At 40.3% G+C, this 19,868-nt stretch overlaps 1 protein-coding gene across 8 annotated transcripts in view; it reads left to right on the forward strand.

Moving 5' to 3' along the window:
- The window catches only part of LOC111869407 (RING finger and transmembrane domain-containing protein 2), a 198,754-nt gene that overhangs the window by 174,376 nt on the left and 4,510 nt on the right, over window positions 1-19,868 (forward strand). For 2 of the 8 annotated variants that reach the window (XR_002843663.2, XM_023860907.2), the window contains exons 1-6: window positions 11,532-11,583; window positions 12,727-12,861; window positions 13,895-14,407; window positions 15,643-15,759; window positions 16,475-16,652; window positions 19,138-19,291. Coding sequence is in view for 7 of the 8 variants with exons in the window: in XM_023860907.2 (XP_023716675.1) it covers window positions 11,568-11,583; window positions 12,727-12,861; window positions 13,895-14,407; window positions 15,643-15,759; window positions 16,475-16,652; window positions 19,138-19,291 (1,113 nt within the window). In the remaining variant the exon portion in view is untranslated. Of the gene's footprint in view, window positions 1-11,531; window positions 11,584-11,620; window positions 11,865-12,209; window positions 12,340-12,726; window positions 12,862-13,894; window positions 14,408-15,642; window positions 15,760-16,474; window positions 16,653-19,137; window positions 19,292-19,868 lie in introns of those variants that run through there. The other 6 variants (XM_023860909.2, XM_023860914.2, XM_023860908.2 and 3 more) reach the window with 6 other exon arrangements.

A 19,868-nucleotide genomic window follows, 5' to 3' on the forward strand; every position in this document is an offset into this window, starting at 1 on the left:
TACCTTTTTACTTATATTATAACCCGAGGCACAATTTAAATTACAGAGCACGACGCATTGCACCAATATGGATCCAGATTAGGAGTTCAGTGACCCTAGACATGTCAAAAATATATTAGTGCCTGACGATGCTCCCATGAGGTGTTAAGCATGTAGCAGGAAATAAAATCCAGTCTGAACAATACTGAGTGAGCATGAAATCATTTGTTACGGGATGTGATGCTTGTGTAGTCTGTTAGAAAGGCACCAACGTTTCGGAGTAACCTGAAACTTCCATCTTCAGAGTATAAAACAGAAGTCTGTAACTACCAAACTGTAAGGCGTCATATTCCAGAAGACATTAATGTTCTTATTTTACTTAGTTACAAAAGAAACATTTTGTAAAGTAAGTCGTCTCGCTCCGTGTTCGTGGAAACGTTTATATAGTCACTGTATATTTCCACATTACTTTCAACCCAGTAAATGTTTTAGAATTCTCAGTTTCCGGCTAGTTGGCAGCACTGTTACGTTAGGTTAGGTTAGGTTAGTGTCCGCAGTGCATGCCGGGTAACCCGAGATGCAGTAAGAGGGCCATCAGACAGACTGATTAATTGCCACCACAAAACAGGACAAAAAACATAACTTTTCTACGAAACAGTGAAGGGTCGACCAAAAACAGAGGTCACTAGTGTCGCATACAACATTAGCTCCGCGCCTAATTTGTACCGAACAAAAAGAGGCCTGTGTTTCGGGCATATTCCATTGATGTTATGCTTCAGTCTTTTCCCCCTGTTTTGTGGGGACCTTAGATCAGAGAGTGAACAAGCCAGTTTCCTCTCTCCACCTAATGTCAGACACCGAGACCCTTGTTACGTCAGTGTGTTGTTTAAATGATACTGTTTCATTCTACACCGAAACAGTTAGTTGTGAGGCTCGTGGCGGCGAAACCAAAGAGCGCCATTCGCGAGTGAACATTGGAAAGAGCTATTGCCAACAGCATCATCCCTTAACACACTTTCTTTAGTTCAAAAAAAAAAAAACGAAAATAAACTCATGAGATGTCACGCTGTGCCTGTTTATCCCCCCTATTAACTTCTGAATGCCTGAACCAATATTTATGTAACTTGGTATGTATATCATTGTAAATAGCCCACCTCAATGGCGTACTTCATAAATCCCTTCCATCAGTCTGTGTGTCTGCACGTGTGTCCCCCTCTTATTGCTAGGCAACGGTTCACTAAAATCGTTACCGCTGCAACGAATACAAACGCAATAATATAAGAATAGAAGAAGGCAGTCTTCTGGGATTTGGCACCGTGTATATGTGGTGTTAACCGACGTTTCGGAGGAAAATATCGCCTCCATCTTCAGGGTAGAGGGAAAAATATAAGAAATCTGCAAGCGAAGAGACCGTGAGAACCGGTAAAAGCAGTCTTTCCTCCGAAACGTCGGTTAACACCACATATACACGGTGCCAAATCCCAGAAGACTGCTTTCTTCATGGTCACCACCTTGAAAGCCTCAAATCTTACAATATAAGAATTGTTGAACTCGTTTGCTATGTAGCCCTTGTCGTATCAGAAGAGAGCATGTCGGTCTACCTCTGTATATCCTCTCGTTGCTAGGCAACGGCTGGCTAAGGACGTTCCCGCAGCAAAAAATAATTGTTGGACGCGTCGTTTTCTATGTGATCCGTCTCGCAAAATGGGCGATCAGTTCTTCCCAGGGCTTCTTGATTTATTGTTATTTTTCTTCTTTCTTGAAAACCTTTAGCCATTTTTAAGCCACGTTCGAAGTCCTGTAGTTTAATTAATCTTTCAGTCAATTCGCAGGACATGAATATGGAGCATCTTTTTTCTTTCCGTAGCACATGTGTATGTCATTTTATGAACTCGAGATAAAGACCTGTGTATACGTTAAGCCCTCTAAAACGCAGTAGTGTACAATTTGATGTAACATTAAAGAAACCTTCAGACACCTGCTCACGCTGGATCAACGCTAGTGCATTTCTTATACTCTGAAAATGGGGGCGATACGTTCCTCCAAAACGTCGGTTAACAAATTATCTACACGGTGTCACATCAAACTGACAACTGTCTGACAGTAACAGAAATTTGTTCTTGGACCCCAGATTGACACCAAGACAGACTGGCCGACTGACTGTCGGTCATAACATAATTTTGATTTTGCCTTGTATTAGTCAGTTAGATAAGCTCTGGGGTTCAGTTGTTGTTAGCTGTTACTGTTAGAAGCTGATAGCTGAGACATGGGACAGTTCTGGAACCAGAGGAAGGGGAAATTCCGCCGATGAAAGCCCCTACCAAGCAACTGCTAGTGAAGACTGTAACAGACAGAAAAAAACTAGTGTCTTATAGTGATTTGTGAAGTACGCAGAACAGTGAGAACATAATCCTTACTTGTAGGATTACCAATCCATACCTCGTTTATAGTCACTAAACTCACGTGACGGTACATTATTGCGATGACTCAGTCGCTTAATCAGCCAGATGAACGGTTTCTGAAAGCATATGTTATCAGCAGAAATACAGAAATTGGGTTTAAACGAATAAGGAACATGGCACGTACAATCTGTAGCGAGAGGAAATAGTTTCGGGGTGAATTCGAATCAGTTAACGACTATCAGGACCGAAAGATTTGTAGAAAATGCGACAGATATTAACGTTACTGTATATATTTGGAACAAAAATGTCAAATATGATAGACTGTAAGTCTAACGATTGACGTAATTGATAACGACATCCGGCAGCAAAACCTAAAGACCTAAAACAACTCTCGAAAAACCGTCATTGCAGCTGATTTCTTTTTGTGGGTCATTTTATGATCTTTCAGTATCAAGACTGTATAACACCGAATGACAGGATGAATGATGAATCGGTGATAATTTGCAAGGAAGCGGTCATTACCTAATTATGTTACTATCTCGACATTTGTTTGAAAGATTGAGGAAAACTACGAAATCCCCAGTCAGGATAGCCCTTTTTGTCGACAGATGCTTGAACCTAGAATCTCGAAGTTACGAGTCCAGTGCGTTATTGCCAAGTCAGCGAGTTCGATATAAACAAAGCTCTGTTATTTCAGTTCACTGTATTGCTTATGATGTGTTTCTCCAACATTTAGTATTAATGTGGCCCCTTGTATTAAGTGCCCCCTTCCAAGAGCAGAGACCGCCAAAGAAATGCTCATTCAGCGTGTCGCTCGTTTAAGCTGCAAAGTCCGGTCTCAGTAACTGTTCTTAATAGACTAGAATTGAAAACAAACTTCTTCACAGCTGCCGACTGGAAGATAAACAGCTTCGAAGAAGAAACTCAGGAAGCCATGAACAAAATACAACCATGACAAAACATTGCGTAATATTTTAGTAAACAACATTAAGAAATATGTTATATTTAAGATAAATTAAGACCTGAATAAATTCTGGATATGCACACAACCGTTCTCTTATCTCAGTCTCTTACTCTCACTTCGTCTTTTTGAAAGGAATCTATAGAATGGAAATGTTAAAACTTTAATTGAATGACTGCTTCTTGTTTAGTGCCTGTGTGTGTGTGCATGCACGTATGTGACACTGAGAGAGAGAGAGAGATTTCTGCTGAAAGAAGGGAGATGAAGGATATTCAAATGCTGAGAACAATACCTGGACCTAAACCAATTCTAGAAAGGTCACAACCAGAAAATTGATAAGCATGTACTCCTAGTAATAAAAAGATCTCCGTCATTCCAGTTGATTACAGTCCGCAAGCGAACTATACCGACCGAGAGTCCGCCGCTTGTCGGTGAAGTTAGTGTCAAATTTTGCGGATAGAGGGTGTCGCGAGGACAGCGCAACCAATCCTCACGGTCGTTAATCTCGGTTTTCTAGACCGGAGTCGCTATTTCCTTGAAATAGCTCCTAAATTATCCTTACGAGGCTGAGAGGGGACCCCGTTCCAGATCCACCACTTCTCGGAAATTCTGGTAGCGCCGGGAATCGAACCCGGACCTCTTGTTCTGCAGCCAGGAACTCTGACCACTAGACCACAGAGGCGGCCTACTCCTAGTAGTAATAATGAATTAAATAAAAGGATGGGGTGGGAATTTAGCTCGCATAGAAGAAACAAATAATTGAATGAAATATTGAAATTGGAGAGTCTGTTGTGATTAAATCATTTTTTATGAAGTCGATCCACTTTATACGAACCAGGTTACTTCATGCCTTGTGTAGGCAGCTTTACGGAAGGTATTTTTTTATTGCTAGTGGGGTGGGACTAAGTCCCTTGTACTGTGGCCACATCTGGCCTATTGTACCAGCCCCAGATGATAGGTGAGGGTGATTGTGGAGCAATTGGTGGAATGAAGATTGGCAAGGGAAACCGAAGTACTCGGAGAAAACTTGCCCCAGCGCCACTTTCTCCACCACAAATCCCACTTGACCAGACCCAGGATCGAACCCGTGCTGCCGCTTGAGCTATGGCGCTGCCCTTTACGGAAGGCAAGTCCTGAGTGTGTTTCGGACTCCCACAGCTGTATGAACAAGGAAAGCAACTGAAAACAGAATCCCGTTAGTTTACAACGATAACGTAACGGTCTATGTCACTAGCTGAAGATGAAACATTCCCGTTGCTATTGTGGATGGACTACTCCAGCGAAGAGATATGTGATTGTTACTGACATGGATGTCAGTGCAACAAGATGCAAACAATAGCAGATGCGGACAATTTTGATTATGATAATGAATATTTTTTTACGGGAAGAGAACCCCGAGATTAACGGCCGTGGGAATCCGTTGCGCTGACCGAGCGACACCCTCTGTCCGCAAAAGTTGGCACTAACTTCGCCGACAAGCCGCGGTCGCTCGGTCGGTATAGTTCGCTTGCGGACCAAAAGCCACGGAGATTTTTAGAGGTTCTCTTAGGTAAATGCAGAATTATTAAAGTAGGAAGGCTGAGTTTAATCTAGTTAGTCGGTTAGATATGTAGATTGTTGGTGAAAAAGCATAATCAGATAATTTTTCTAATTGTTATTTGGTTTGTTATCTGCTAAATTTATGACTTAATTGATTAATTAGCCTAAAATTAATCAGTCTGATAATGAGCTGGTTCCTTAGTAAGTTGGTCAGTCAGATAAACTAGTAAGTAAGGAAGGGGGTAACTGAATAATCAGTCAGCCAATCCTATAATCAGTTAATTAGTTAGATGAATTCGTTAGTTGGTGAGTAAATTGGTTGGTTATTTCGCCAAATAGTAATTTAGCTGGTGAGACAAATAATTCGTTGTTCGATTATTGGCTTGGTGGTTAGTTGTTAAATAGGCTGTCTGGCTGGTAAGTTAATTAATGGGTTATTATAATTCTTTGAAAGCCTAGAGAAAATTATTTTTCCCTCGACTTTAATACGTTAGAAACATCACACACCCAATTGTTTTGAAAACAAAATTAGGACGAGAATTGTTGGACACCGTGTGGGTACTGCGCCTGTTTCGACCACTTTTGCGAGCCATATGTGTGACAAGACGAAATGTCAGGGTGCAGAATGTTAACAAGCTCAAGGGATGTTACTTTGGTTAAACATTTCCAAACGAGAAGTCCTTCTCCGAGCCACTTTTCCCAAATTTCTTATTGGGTTCTTAATTAGCATTACAAGCATCTGGAATGGTAGGAGACATTCTCCAATTATTCCTCTCTCGACGTTGTTAAATATATTTGATCTCCCCATTTTGCGTTCATATAATAAACTTTATACAAAGACAAGCCTGAGAACCGTGAACCATGATATTAATTCTTGCTGCTGTTGAAAGGCTCTCGTCGGCCTGGGAAACGTGCAAGTTTGTCACTTGTCACAGTCTTACAAATAGGAAATTTCTGCCTGTTGTTGATGTATTCGTTGCTGACAGGACATATTTCAACGCCCCCTAAATTCGCGCCTGTTCGACAAGTCCTCCTGTAACACATGTGCGACAACTGGAGCCCTGTTCTTCTTAATTAACTACTAATTATGTACTAATTAGGTTTCAGCTGCAGTCGATAGATGTCTCGCAGGAAAAGACGACTGGGTGTTCTTAATGACGCGGAACACTTCGGTTGGTTGATTTGTGGGAGGAACCGGAAACTGGGTATCACTGACATTTCATGTACGTACATTGCAGCCTACGTCATCCTGTTAATCCGAAGAAATTCCTTTTAATCTCCCGACACATAACAGAAAAATACTTTGTTGTTACAAGGTATACTGAAAGTGTACTTCTGCTTGGCTTCCTTGCTTACCCTTGTCTGTACGGTCCTGCTTTCCAATATGTACATATTCTGCCATATAATTTGTTGTGTGACTTACTCTTTACTTTCAGTTCTCGTAAATAATTCTTTGCGTTTTCCAATCATCACAGTCTGGATCTTCCAACTTTTCATCTACTTTCTTGTGTAACTTACCTGGTTACTCATCCAGTTATCAAATCATCTCTACCTACATACTTACCTACCTACCAACCAATCTATCTATCTATGTTAACTGATTTTCGTGCCAGTCTGTATGTCACTGTACAACCTACATCTACTGTTGTCATACTTTTTCTTTTTTTCCTTGGCACTACAACCCCAGGGGGCCTAGGCCTACCTCCATGAACAGCGTTCACTTCGGTTTTTCTAAATCTTACACATTCGGTAGGACTCCTTGGGCGAGTGATCAGCTCGTCGCAAGGTCTCTGCCTGTACACAAAGACAGAAAAACGCACACAAACATCCACGCCCTGGGTGGGATTCGAACCCACGATCCCGACTTCCGAGCGAGCGAAGACAGTACATGCCTCAGACCGCTCGGCTACCGTGACCGGCAGTTGGCATACTTACTGTGAATAAAGACATACAAGAATACATGGACCAAGGCCAGAAGGTTCCTTCTTGTTTAACGACGCTATCAGTATTCTGAACGTACAGTATAACGTCGACTGATTAGTACCGAACTGGACAAGACTGGGAAGGAGTAGGTCGCGGCCAAATAGGGTTATTATGCTGAATTTTCCTAGAGGGACTGAATAAAACTAGGAAACCTCAGTCAGGATACTTCTACAAGGAGAGAGAGGAAGCAAATCGTACGGCATGTAAATCTATACGGCGTCATGATGATGATGATGATGCTGATGATGATCTGCAAGGATTGAGCTCGACAGCCCGTTCCGTCCCCAATGCAGCTTGTTCTTGTCCTTCCTGGATAAAGTCTTCTATTGGCTGATAATATAAAAGTTGCTTCGGAGATGTTTTTTATGATTCCAGCCTCTGCGGGTGTTCAAGCCGTTTTGTTTTTGGTGTATTTGTTTGTCCAGTTTCTTGCGTTTTCTTTGTGTCTTTATTCCGTCGCTCCATTCCTTGTCCCATACAGCATAGCTACAGACTGCAGAAACAGCACCTTTGCTGCTTTCAGTTGTCTTTCATCTGGTTTTTAAGAGTTAATAGTTCACTGCCGTACATAAAAACATGGCATTGCCACGGTTTTATAGAATTTTTACTGCGTATCTTTCTTTGTATTGTGTCTCAGTTTCATTTTTATTGTCACACACATATATCGTGGCATTTTTTGTTTATATCTTCCTCAGCATTTAGCCAAACGCCGACAAGCGACGGTCGCTGGGTCGGTATAATTCGCTTGCGGACTAAAGCCACGCACTTTGTCTTTGAGCATTTAGCACTGACATTTCGGACCTCAGTTATCTAAATTTGAAACTTGTTCCATTATTTCCTCGTTTATTATTATTTTTAACCTTACTCCATATTTCCCTTTAAAGACCATGGTTTTGATTTTTAGTAGTGTAAATCTTTAATTTGCAAGTATTCGCTACTTCTTCCAATAAATGGATTGTCTTTTAAAGTTCGCATTCTGTGTCAGAAGTTATAACTTGATGCACCATACTGCGTTGCTCTTAAGTGACATATATTATAAGTAAAAGAAGCCAGTTTAACTCCATGACTTACAGATACTCTAAGAAGGCGGTGTTTTGATCGTCGTGTTAGTTCTTCTTGTAGAGAACTGAAAGTCACAATAGCCGACTTTTCGTCGAATTTTTTAAAATTCTGCCAAATTGTTTTCATGAATGACAAAATGAAGAAGCAGTACACCGCCTCTGTGGTCTAGCGGTCAGAGTTCGATTCCCGGCGTTACTAATTATTTTTCCTTAGAAGTAGTGGGTCTGGAACGGGGTTCACCCAGCCTCGAGGATAATTGAGGAGCTATTTCAAGGAAGTAGCGGCTCCGGTCTAGAAAACCGAGATTAACGGCCGTGGGTATCCGTTGCACTGACCACGTGACACCTTCTGTCCGCAAGTTTGGCACTAACTTCGCCGACAAGCGGCGGTAGCTCGGTCGGTATAGTTTGCTTACGGACTACAGGCCACGGAGATTTTTTTTTGCATTAACGTTACACAAAATATCAAGTTCTGATTGGCCACGTCATATTACAGACGGTTAAACACTGGCTTCTCAACAGGGAGATCCGGATTAAGTCCTGAACGGAGTGGGACTGGAACAAGTTCTTTTACGAGTGTCTTCGGTTTTTCGCTGCGACTCATCCTTCCACTATTGATCCTTACCCATTGTTATTGTACCCCGGGGCGTGCGATAGCCAAATCATGCAGAACATTAGCATACCCTCGATCTTTAAGTTGGGGGCTCCATCTCTGATTGTGCATCTCGCTAACTTTAAACTAAAGAAGTTACGTAATGTATATTGGTTCTTCTTCTTCTTCTTCTTCTTCTCGTGGTCCCTCAAGCAACAGACATACCGGCCGTTTGTGTCTCCTAATTAATCTGCTTGTATTTAATTATCGTTGTTAGATTCTTATAACGTACTTAAAAGCAACAGGAGTGTTTAAATTTAACTTTTGAATTATTAAGGATATATGAAAATGTATGTGTCTGAAGTAAATAAAGACATTACTAAATAAATTTATAATTTTGGTCTGATTCGAAAAATATGAATTCATCATTTTCCTCTATCTTAGAAAAGTGGTGGACAAAAACGCCGGATTTAGTTCCAGAGAGAACACCCAAAGTATACAATCCACATAACAGATTCCATTCTGAAGATAGAGGCAGCCTATTCTGAGAAACAATGATAACCACTTATAAGACTACACTGTCTCGAAACCAGGCCACATTCTTCACCTTAAAGAACATCTCATGTCTCATTTCTCCTAGATTTTGCTTAGATTTGAGACATTCTTCTTTATGTGACGAAATTATTTGTTTCACAGAATAATATGTTGCCACTTTTATTGTGGACTCTTGCCCCATTATATCATCTGAACCAACATCTATGCAAATATGACCGTTACATTAGATCGTCGAAGACGTAGTAGCGCATGGAAAACGAGAGTTCATAACAGAGACGATGGTTTTAGAAAATAAATTCTCCTAGTTTCGTGTTTCCTCTATAGATGGCAGAAATAGCCACAGCAATTGTCCTGTCATCTTCCGATGAAATTCTGAACCATCTACATGTTCAGGGGGAATTTGAATCTGTGACACTGTGTAGCCTGAGAGGTTTTCAGGTTTCCTCTATAGATGGCAGAAATAGCTACAGCAATTGTCCTGTCATCTTCCGATGAAATTCTGAACCATCTACATGTTCAGGGGGAATTTGAATCTGTGACACTGTGTAGCCCGAGAGGTCGTGAATCTTTTGTTTTCATTAAAATATTTTGGTGTGAATGTATACTAGGTTATTTAAGAGCGCTTTGTCTACTGATCGACTTACATGATGCTTAATGATAGAAAGATGGTGAATTTGAAAGGACAGGAATTGAATACTACGAAGCCACTATTCCAGCTTTTGTTTGCATGGACTGTCGAAATTGTGGTTGAGATGATTCATATTTAGGAGGTACCGAGTTAAAATCTGAGCCCCTAAAGCGACTATGCTGACTGAGAAGGTTCCTAGTTTTCCATGGTTCAGCTAGTTAACGTCTTTGATGATACCATATTCTTTCTCATTATTAACTTATCATTGTATTATTCAACACTATAAATTCTTGAGCCACTGCTGACTTCGTTAAATAAAGAGTAAATAATAATAAAATAAATGTGGTTGGACTGAGAAAAATCATAAATCATCTCAGGATACCTTGTCTCTGGACTCAAATTCATTCATGGTACCTATTTATTTTACACATACTGAGTACAGGAAGGAAACAGGATATATGGCAACAGCAAACACTGAAAATAAGTGCTCCAAAACAGGATAAACGCTACAACATTAAGAATCATTTGTTACAACTCACCTAACATATTTAATGTCATATTTTATAACATTTCGGGTTTTCAACCAAATTCTGCCTACATATCTCACTTCCCTTTTCATGCTACATGATCTATCCATATCATATACCTTGATTTTATCACCCTGATATTTGAAGACTGAAAACTACGAAGTTCCTCACTATGTAATTTCTTCCATCCTTCTTACATTCAGTAGTCCCTTGAAATATTATAGTGTGACGTGTTGCGTTATGGAGAACAGCCTCCAGATTATTGTGTAAGGTTGTAAATTGTGTAAACCCGTAACAGTGTTGTAATTAATTGTAGCCGAGACTTGTAGGTTGTTAAATAAACCAATTAACAATCCGAACGGCGTTTTCAGTGGCGAAACACGTTATAATATTATATATGAAGCCCGATTGTTTAGAGGAAAATGAAGCGGCCTCCGTAGTCTAGAGGTAACGTTCCCACCTCATGACTCGTGGTACGCGGGTTCAAATTTTTAAGGGCGGAAAAATTCATGGAACAAGTTTTCCGGGAGGGACTTTAAGCTGTGTGTCCCGTGTCGTAACTTTACGGCACGTAAAAGAACCTCATATCCCCAAAGGGGATCACTGAGCCAAATTCCAGGACGTTTCCCGCCCAGCAATAGCCTCTAAGGCCTCCGATAGATGGGGGAAGCATTATAGACACCGCTAAGCAAGTGGCCGAACTCGCTTGCTCGGCGGGACTGATGGTACGCACCATTTATCGGTAGGGTAAAGAGACTGGTAGAATATCATAAGAGGGAAGCACAATAGATCAAACTGGTCGCGGTGCATGGGGAAACCCACCCTTTCTAAATAAATAACTAACTAACTAACTAACTAACTAACTAGAGGAAAATGAAATTCATTTTGTTCTTGCATTCTTGTGTAGTGTTCTAATTTAATTTTCGTACGAAACTGCAGTCTCGACGGTCGAGACAATCTAGACGACCGAGACTGCCAAATTCGTTTGTCCCGGGACATCGTGAAATTTCAAAGTACTTTCAGAAAACCATATTGGTTGCATTTCGTATTGAGTCACAACTGATGAAGGGTAAATATTTACATTTCCATGTAAATATGAATAATGACTATTTGCCTAATGTAACAGGTAGGAAGGAATCGACAGGTTCTTGATGTTCATATATAATAAATTCATTTCAGTCTTGTTCCTATTCTCTTTAATTTTAAATTATTGAACTGTAACCGACCCTCTGCATTACGCGTGCAAAGACTGAACACACTCTAGACCAGGAAGACGCATACTCGTATCAGTATTTTGTGGAATCCGTGGTGTCGAGCATGGTGAGCATGGTACCAAGAGCATGTTCGATGTCCGCGGTATGTACTATCTATGACATTAGAAAGGCTTACGTTGTGTGCTTGCGTAGTAGTCATGTGTTGTGTCATCCGACTTTGGATGAAATTAAGGTTTCAGTGTGTGGTTAGGATTGAAATGTCTTAAGGTGTTTACATCGTTAATAGTGTGGGATGTTTACTCACCTTTGCTAACCAGTGATACTTGCGTTATCATAGTAATGTTTGCTTGAATGTGGGCATTTCCCACAGTAGTTTATAACGGACTTTTAACACGCACTTGACACATGAGTGATGGGTTTAGGGGGAGTACATTTTCATTCTCTACACGAAGTTAACATTTTGAATTTCTCATGTTAGAAGGATATATATTATGTTTGAATAACATTTTATTCCAGAATCTGGAAGATGTGTAAAGAATTTTGTAACATGGCGTATCAACGCCGTAGTAATAATCTGGATAAATTTGATGTTTATAGACCCAGATAATGTGAATACTGCGTATGCCATACGGACATCTGGTGGAACACTGAGTAATGGATAACGTATTGCCTAGAGGCGTGATTAGGTGTCTAGATAAATTTGAATATTTATTGAGAAATTTATGGTAGAAACTCAAACTCACAGATGTATTTATTATTTTCTTACAGTTCAGTTGATTTCTCGTCTGTGATAAACATGGATATTCCAGAATGGTTTAAGTTCCATAAAATGCCTCCACTCCTGGTCTGATATTATATCCATGCTAAGATAGCAGCTTTCTAATTCTTTGTAAATAAGTTCAGTAACATCCACCTTGTCCATGCAAGCTCTTTGAAATAGTGTGACATGTAGTGCTTTATAAGGAACAGTTTAGTTAATATTATTGTATTCTGGGATGTAATGCTGTGTTATCTGGTAGAAGTTCACTGAAATCTTTGTTGAGCAATACGCTGCTCCCATGTTCTCAGTAGAAGAGTTTTCTTAGACCCTGAAGATGGAGGCAGCGCATTCCTCTGAAATAGTAACAGACATCTTTCAGAATACACTAATCTGAAATACTCTACCATGCTATGTAGTGTTACATTCCAGAAGGCAATAATCTTCACATTATCATCACTCTAGAACCTTGTATTTGACAATTCAGTGAAAAGGTGTTGTAACTTTTATTTTTTTTTTATTTTTTAGGCATGGCACATTCTGATGCTAGGAGCTCATCACGAATCCCAATTTTGAGAAGTAGCCTTCCGAGAGCATTCTCACTATCGAGTGGTCGTCAGGGCAATCATCAGCTAATGGCTCATTCATTGAATACTCCTCTAGGTATACACCAACCAAAGTATCACATTTATATTATAGTATTTCAGTTTGATTTTGTTGTTTATAGTTTCTTGAATTGGCACTATGCCATGTGACATTGTTGTGTCCATAATCCATCTGTGATGACATTGCTGATGTCCACCACAAAATAATCTGAACTTCCTTTGAACTCTTGTATCTGATACTGTTCCTGCCATCCACCACATACATGCAGCCTTCTGTTGGATGGGTGATATTTTCAGATTAGTTGACAACTCGGCTCCCTGTCATTTGGTTTGGAATGAGCCTACATCAGTGCATGTTTGGTGCAACACATTGGCATAAACAAAACTTTCACCGTACACTTTTAGCTTAATTAATTTTCACAGTAACAATTTTTCAAATGTCATTCTTCCTGCAGCATTGTGTATTATAATGAATTATTCTGTGTTCGCTTTGCTATTTAACCCTTCAACGCCGTCATATGTACATGCCAGTGGTTTCTGTCACATGTTTCCATCATATGTACATAGCATGCATAGTGGAGCAATAAGTTGCAGCTCATAACCATTGTTTGTCGTGTAAAGTAATTCTTTTTCTCGAATTGTAAAATATTAAAAGCGAGTATATTAGTTGTGTGATGGTTAACCTAATTCCTATATATGTCTGGAACACAACAGGATGGAACAAATGAAGATCGATAGCTCAGTTGATATAGTTATCAGATAAATGACTAGGGCTCAGATTTCATCAGGGACAGGAACTGATTTTCTGTACCACAATGTGAAGGCCAGCTCTGTAACCCGCTAGGCAGCCCATCCAATGAATGCTGAAGGTGAAATGGCTGAAGCATGCAGATGGCTATCTTGATCTAGGATCAGTACATGCTTTCACTCACTTATTTTTCTGCTGTGGTTATTGATGAAGCTTACCAACAGTAGTCCATTACTTACTGAAACTGTACCAGTGAACTTGGTGAGCACTGATTTATATAATATTTCAAGTGATTCTGACCTTGTTGATAGGCAGGTCATGCAGCATATTTCTTTCTGTTTAGGTCCACTGAGTGGGTTTGGTATTGGTCGAGTTCAGTTGGAGCGTCATACTGCTGAAGGGCAGAGAATCTTACAAGACAATCTTCATACAGTGATTGAAGAGCTGCGACCACTGATGGAACATGCAAGAACTGCAGAAAGTCATGGTCTTTCTCTGTCATGGCTTCGGACACCTCAACAACAGATGCAGAGCCAACAGCAGCCACCACCGCTGCCACCTAGAACACAACAGCCGCCACCACTGCCACCTAGATCCCACCAGCAGCTGCAGAATGTTCCCATAACTCAGTCCTCATCTGGTGATAGCTTTGTGATTACAGTCGACACTGAGCAAGCCTCAAACTCTCATCACCATCACCACCACCATCAGCAGCAGCAGAATACCAACATGGCTGGCACATCCAACACTACAACTGCTGAAAATTTCCTTAATAACATCCGAGAAGCTGCAGCTGCACACCATACAGACCAGCACCAACCCAACAACAACAACAATAACAATAATGTGGAAGAAGGTATAAGTTCACTACAGCATGCCTTTCATTTTGTATTTGTTTATTTTATTTATTTACCTATACCAATTTTACCTGTCTACTTATGCGGTAGCGTAGTTGGTCGAGGCACTATGCTACAAGCCAGAAGGTTGCGGGTTCAAGTCCCGATGAGGTCATTGGATATTTACAATTGCACTAATCCTTCCAGCCGCACTATGGCCCTGGGGTCGACTCGGCCTCTAACAGAAATGAGTACCAGGAATATTCTTGGAATATTCTGGGGGTACAGGGTGGCCGGCACGTATGGCTGACAACTTTGCCACCATCTATGAGCTGATTGTCTAGAAAATGTGGGAACCTCAACATCTCATAACCCTATGAGTTTCCATAGTCTGTTACATACCTTTACTTTTTACTTTTACTTTGCTTATATACCTACTTAGATACTTACTTAGTCACTCACACACTTACTTACTTTTTTAACAGCACACTTAGAAGCTGAGGCTGTATCGTGTTCAGTGGTAGGGATGGTAGTAAATTATGAATTGGAAGGGGTGTCAAAATGTGAATGGAAGCAGTTGTGGCCTAATCTGAGATACTGTCCCAGAATTTGGCTAGATGTACTAGCAGAAAGGTCAGGATAATTGGATTCCGAGCCAAGTTCTGAGCTAGGCATTGCATGAGATAGGATTATTCTAAAATAGAAGTAGCATTCTAGCTCTTATGAACTGATTCCACTCTAGATTCGGATGAGTTTGCTAAAAAGAAGTACATGGATTTACTGAGGAGGCCCTTTGAGTGAGTCAGGTTTGTTAGTTTCAGTGTCCTCTTTACCCTTAACACTTGCTTCCTTCAGGCAGATATTGCAGCTGCACCTACTTAGCTTTCAGTACTCCTGCCTGATTTTCCCAAATGCTGTTTCCATTGGCTGGGATTAAACATTTTGCATTGAAGCAGAGCTCTCCTTGCTACCTGCTTTATATTGGTTTCTTGCTTGGCTTATTCTTCATCCCCGAAGATGGAGGCGATATGTTCCTCCAAAATGTTGGCTGGCTTTCAGCAGACTACACGTCATATCCCAGAAGATAGAACTGTTTGTAAGATATGTACCTTCATATTTTTGTTGTCTCCATTGTTCATCATTGGTCACATTCGTGGATTATTCTGCAGTGTCCTGTGATGAAGGATTTGAACGGATTATTTGGGAAGTATAAAATACATCTTGTTCGTAATTTTCCTCTGCTTTCATGTCGTAGGTGCTGCAGAATTGCTGCGTCAGAGTCCAGAAACAAGACAATTCCTTTCCCTACTGCAAAAATATGTTTCTTTCCTGGGTATTCTTCTCACCAAAGCCACCTATGATCATCGTTCGGGTAAGTTTATGTATTCAGTTATAAAGGAGATGCAAGAACAAGATAGAAATTAACTTCATGTATTGATGTACGATAGATCAACAACTGGTCGCGGTGCATGGGGAAACCCACCCCCTCCAATAATAATAATAATATAAATAACGTCATGTATCAGTTTGAATTTAAAAATTATCATACTTGGTTGTTTGTATTTTCTGATTTTGTGAATGGCTGACTAAATTTTGCGGTCACAAAATCTATTTTCAGTATAACTGCCTTGATAGAGCAGAGTACTTGACAAGGTGATAGACGCTCAGTTAGGCAGTAGATTTCCAGCCTTTTTGAGAACTCAAAGATCCATTACCATGTCTACGAGATCCCACCACAGTGCTTTATGCTGAGACCGTGGAATTGAGACCAGATCCTCATACCTTATTCAAGATCTGTTTTAATATTTTCTTCCCATGTATGCCGGTGACAACTAAGCGACAGGTTCTCTGAGTGAAATTTTGTATGTATTTCTCTGTATCCTCATGCATGCTACATGCCCTACCTAGTTCATTTTCCCTTATTCACTAAAGGTAAAATTATCTCCAGGCTTAATTAATTAAACACCAAGCTGTGGAAGATGTATGAGGGAGTGAAGGTATGGCTCCACCATTCTTAACCTTGGCCAAGTGCAGGTGTTTGCATAGTTTCAGTGTTAGCAGTGCTAAAGGTGTGTGTTTTATTGCAGGTATTCTTATCTTCATTGGTTTGTTTATCATCTTTAGTCATGCTAATGCAGTGGTAAAGCGGGAGATTGCCAAACAGAGTCGGCGTAGGCTGTCATCTTTGTTACTGATTGTCTGCAATCTCTTAGGATGCATTCTGTTCATCTACTACATGTTCCAAGACCAGAAGCTCTATCTGAGGTACTTGTTTATCTCGTGTACTGCTGAGATGTAGGGCAAAGGTAGAGGCGGAGTGTTGTTCACTGTAATATGAGATTTAAAACTGCATAATTAGGAGCTTCATAACTTGTATGCTTCTCCAAGTATAATTACAATGATCAAGTCAAGGAGGAGATAGGCAGGGCATGTAACACGAATGGGGTGAAGGCTGCGCCATAGCTCAAGCGGTTAGTCGTTGGCTTCCCATTGCGGCGGCCCGGGTTCGATCCCGCGTCTAGTCAAGTAGGATTTGTGGTAGACAGTGTGGTGCTGTGGCAGGTTTTCTCCAATTACTTCAGTTTCCCCTGCTAATCTTCATTCCACCAATTGCTCCACAATCACCCTCACCCATCATCTGGGGCTGGTACAATAGGCCAGAAGTGGCCGCAGTACAAGGGACTTAGTCCCACCTCACTAGCAATAAAAGAAAATGGGGTGAGAGGAGGAATGCATATAGGATGCTGGTGGGAAAGCTGGAAGGAAGGAAACCACTGGGAAGACCAAGACATAGGTGGGTAGACAGTAATAAAATGGATCTTAAAGAGATAGAATGGGATGATGTGGATTGGATTGATCTGGCTCAGGGTAGGGACCAGCGGAGGGCTTTTGTGAACACAGTAATGAATTCAGTAAAATGCTAGGAATTTCTTGAGTAGCTGCAGAATTGGTGGCTTCTCAAGAAGAGCTCAGCTCCATGAGTGCCTGATGAGTATTTATAATAATTTTTTATATTTATGTATGGTTTATTTGATGTGTCTGTCAGTAGTGCAGAGTATATGATGTCAGATGGTAGGATAATGTTGAATATTGAATTAGAAAGATTGTGGAAGGAAATGGTGGTGACCTGGTTTCATGTAGTGTCCAAGAATTTGCCTGGAGGGACTGATGGAAATCTTGAGAAACCTCAGCAAGGATACTCAGTGTCGTTGCCAAGATGCAAAGTAAGCATGTGCTGAACACAAAACAGAAGTGCTACCCACTCCACTGCAATGATGTAAGGCAACTTTGTATTGGAAGAGGCTTGATCATAAAATAATTTGTACAAATATTTGTGTTTTTATAGTGTTGTGGTGTTAGAAAAAAAAATAGTGTATGTAGTGAGAGAGAGAGAGAGAATAACGATTCTGCTGAATTATAGCATTAAAAGATTTTGTTTTATATTACATACTTTATGTTGAATAAGTGCCTTAACCCATGTGACTGTTATGTGGAAAATTGAAGCCTACTGCTGTACATGAAACATTTCTATAACCACCATGAAACCCTAAAACACAGGTCTCCAGAATAACTTCATTGCCCTACACATGAAGGTGATACAACCATCAATATCTATTCGTACTTAATGAAATTTATGTGCGGAAGTGTAACTAACAGGAACTCAGTTGTCCTAGGAGAATGGATTGACTAATTCCTAGGTCGTTTAACAACAGTTTTGCTAAGAAAGTAACTCTTCTGACTTGTGTTTAGGAGGTGACCAGTTCAGATCTTATCTGGGACGCTGAGTATCCTAACAGTTTTAATTTTTTATGGTACATTTCCTCAGTCCTTTCATGTAAATGCTGGGATAGTACCTCAAATTAGGCCATGACCACTTCCTTTCACATCCTTTCAAATTCATTATTCATTAAATCATCATGTTATTTGACACTATAGTCTGGGACTCTGACAGCATCATTAAATAAACCACAAATGAAGAAAGAGACTCGGTTTTACTGATTGGTTATAAAGCTTCGAATGCAGTCATCTGTAAGTCATGAATAGTGTATCTGTATGGGTAAGGAGGGAGGCATTATGACTTACTAATCTGCTTTCCTATTTTGAAAAAAATAAAAATGGGCTTATGAGATCACTTTGCTGTCTTTGTGTCTACATGTTTGTGTGACTTCCCCTAAGAACTTTTGAAGAGATGGAAAATGCAACAGGTTGGTAAACATGTTCCTGCAGCAATGAATACACATACAACAAGAGAACAGTTAGATGTTACATTTTCCATGTCATGTCATGTGATAAGTATGTAGTAAAAGGAAAATGGACAATTAGTTCTTCCCAGAACTTCTTGTTTCAGTGTATGTCCCCATCACTCATCTTAAAATAAAGAAATAGTGTTAGTCAGATATCCAGCAACTGAGCGAAGATTTGAAGTGGGTATCTTCTGAACAGAAGTCTCGAGTCTTACTGCTATACCATCCTGCTGAGTGAGAAATACCAAGAAACCATCTTAATGCTAAATATGTGTTCAGAACACAATATGGTGTCTGTAAGTAAGAAGGGTAGAAGTATGGTGTGTGTGCTAGCAGACTATACATCTTTGCTACCATCCTATGATCCACAATGCAGTGCCCTCACCACCATTCCTGCTGTCATTATCACATGTTTTTTATAAGCACACTGAGTAGGCTTCTGTGTAGAATATTAATTTTTTTTTTTTTTACATAAGACCCTAATGATTCTTTGTTCACTTTTGCAGCCTGGTCTTCATTCCTCCGTACACACAGCCTCTCAGTGTTTGGGATTTACTGTGGATTGTGGGTGTGACAGACTTTGTACTCAAGTTAGTCACAATAATCCTAAAAGTTTCCATTGCAGCACTCCCTGTTTTTCTTCTACCCTACCAGAAAAGGGTAAGTTGGCTCACTGGGGAAACCTCCATCTCCCTATATTTTTAGTCCATAACATGTTTCTAGAGTAAAGACATAATTTTGTGGTTCACACTGTTTAATCCTTCAATTCAGACATTTAAATAGTGCAGTTAGCAATGTTTTACAGTAGTGTTTTTTGTACATTCGTTTAATTTTTGCACTGGAACGTGTAAACCATGGAGCCGAGATAGCATAGTCAGTATAATCATTGGCTTTAGGCTGGATGACCGAGGAATCAGAGTATGAGTCCCGGTAGGGTCAAGAATTTTCTCTTCTCCACATTGTCTAGACCAGCTCTGAGACCCACCCAGTCTCCTATCCAATGGGTATGGGGGCGCTCTTACCCCAGGCATAAAGTGGCTAGGGCGTGAAGCTGACCACTCACTTCCAGCTAGTGCTGAGGTCAAGAAAATGTGGCTCTGTACATCCACTCCCCAATATGCCTTCATGGCATAGTGCTTAATTAGTTAAGCAAAGGGACAATTTACCCTTTTTTTAGGTGTAAACCTTCATAATTAAATATAGGTGTGAGCTATTTTTATATTTTTGTCACACTGAG

This window comes from Cryptotermes secundus, unplaced genomic scaffold (genome assembly GCF_002891405.2).
Source record: "Cryptotermes secundus unplaced genomic scaffold, Csec_1.0 scaffold813, whole genome shotgun sequence".
NCBI classification, from domain to species: Eukaryota; Metazoa; Arthropoda; class Insecta; order Blattodea; family Kalotermitidae; genus Cryptotermes; species Cryptotermes secundus.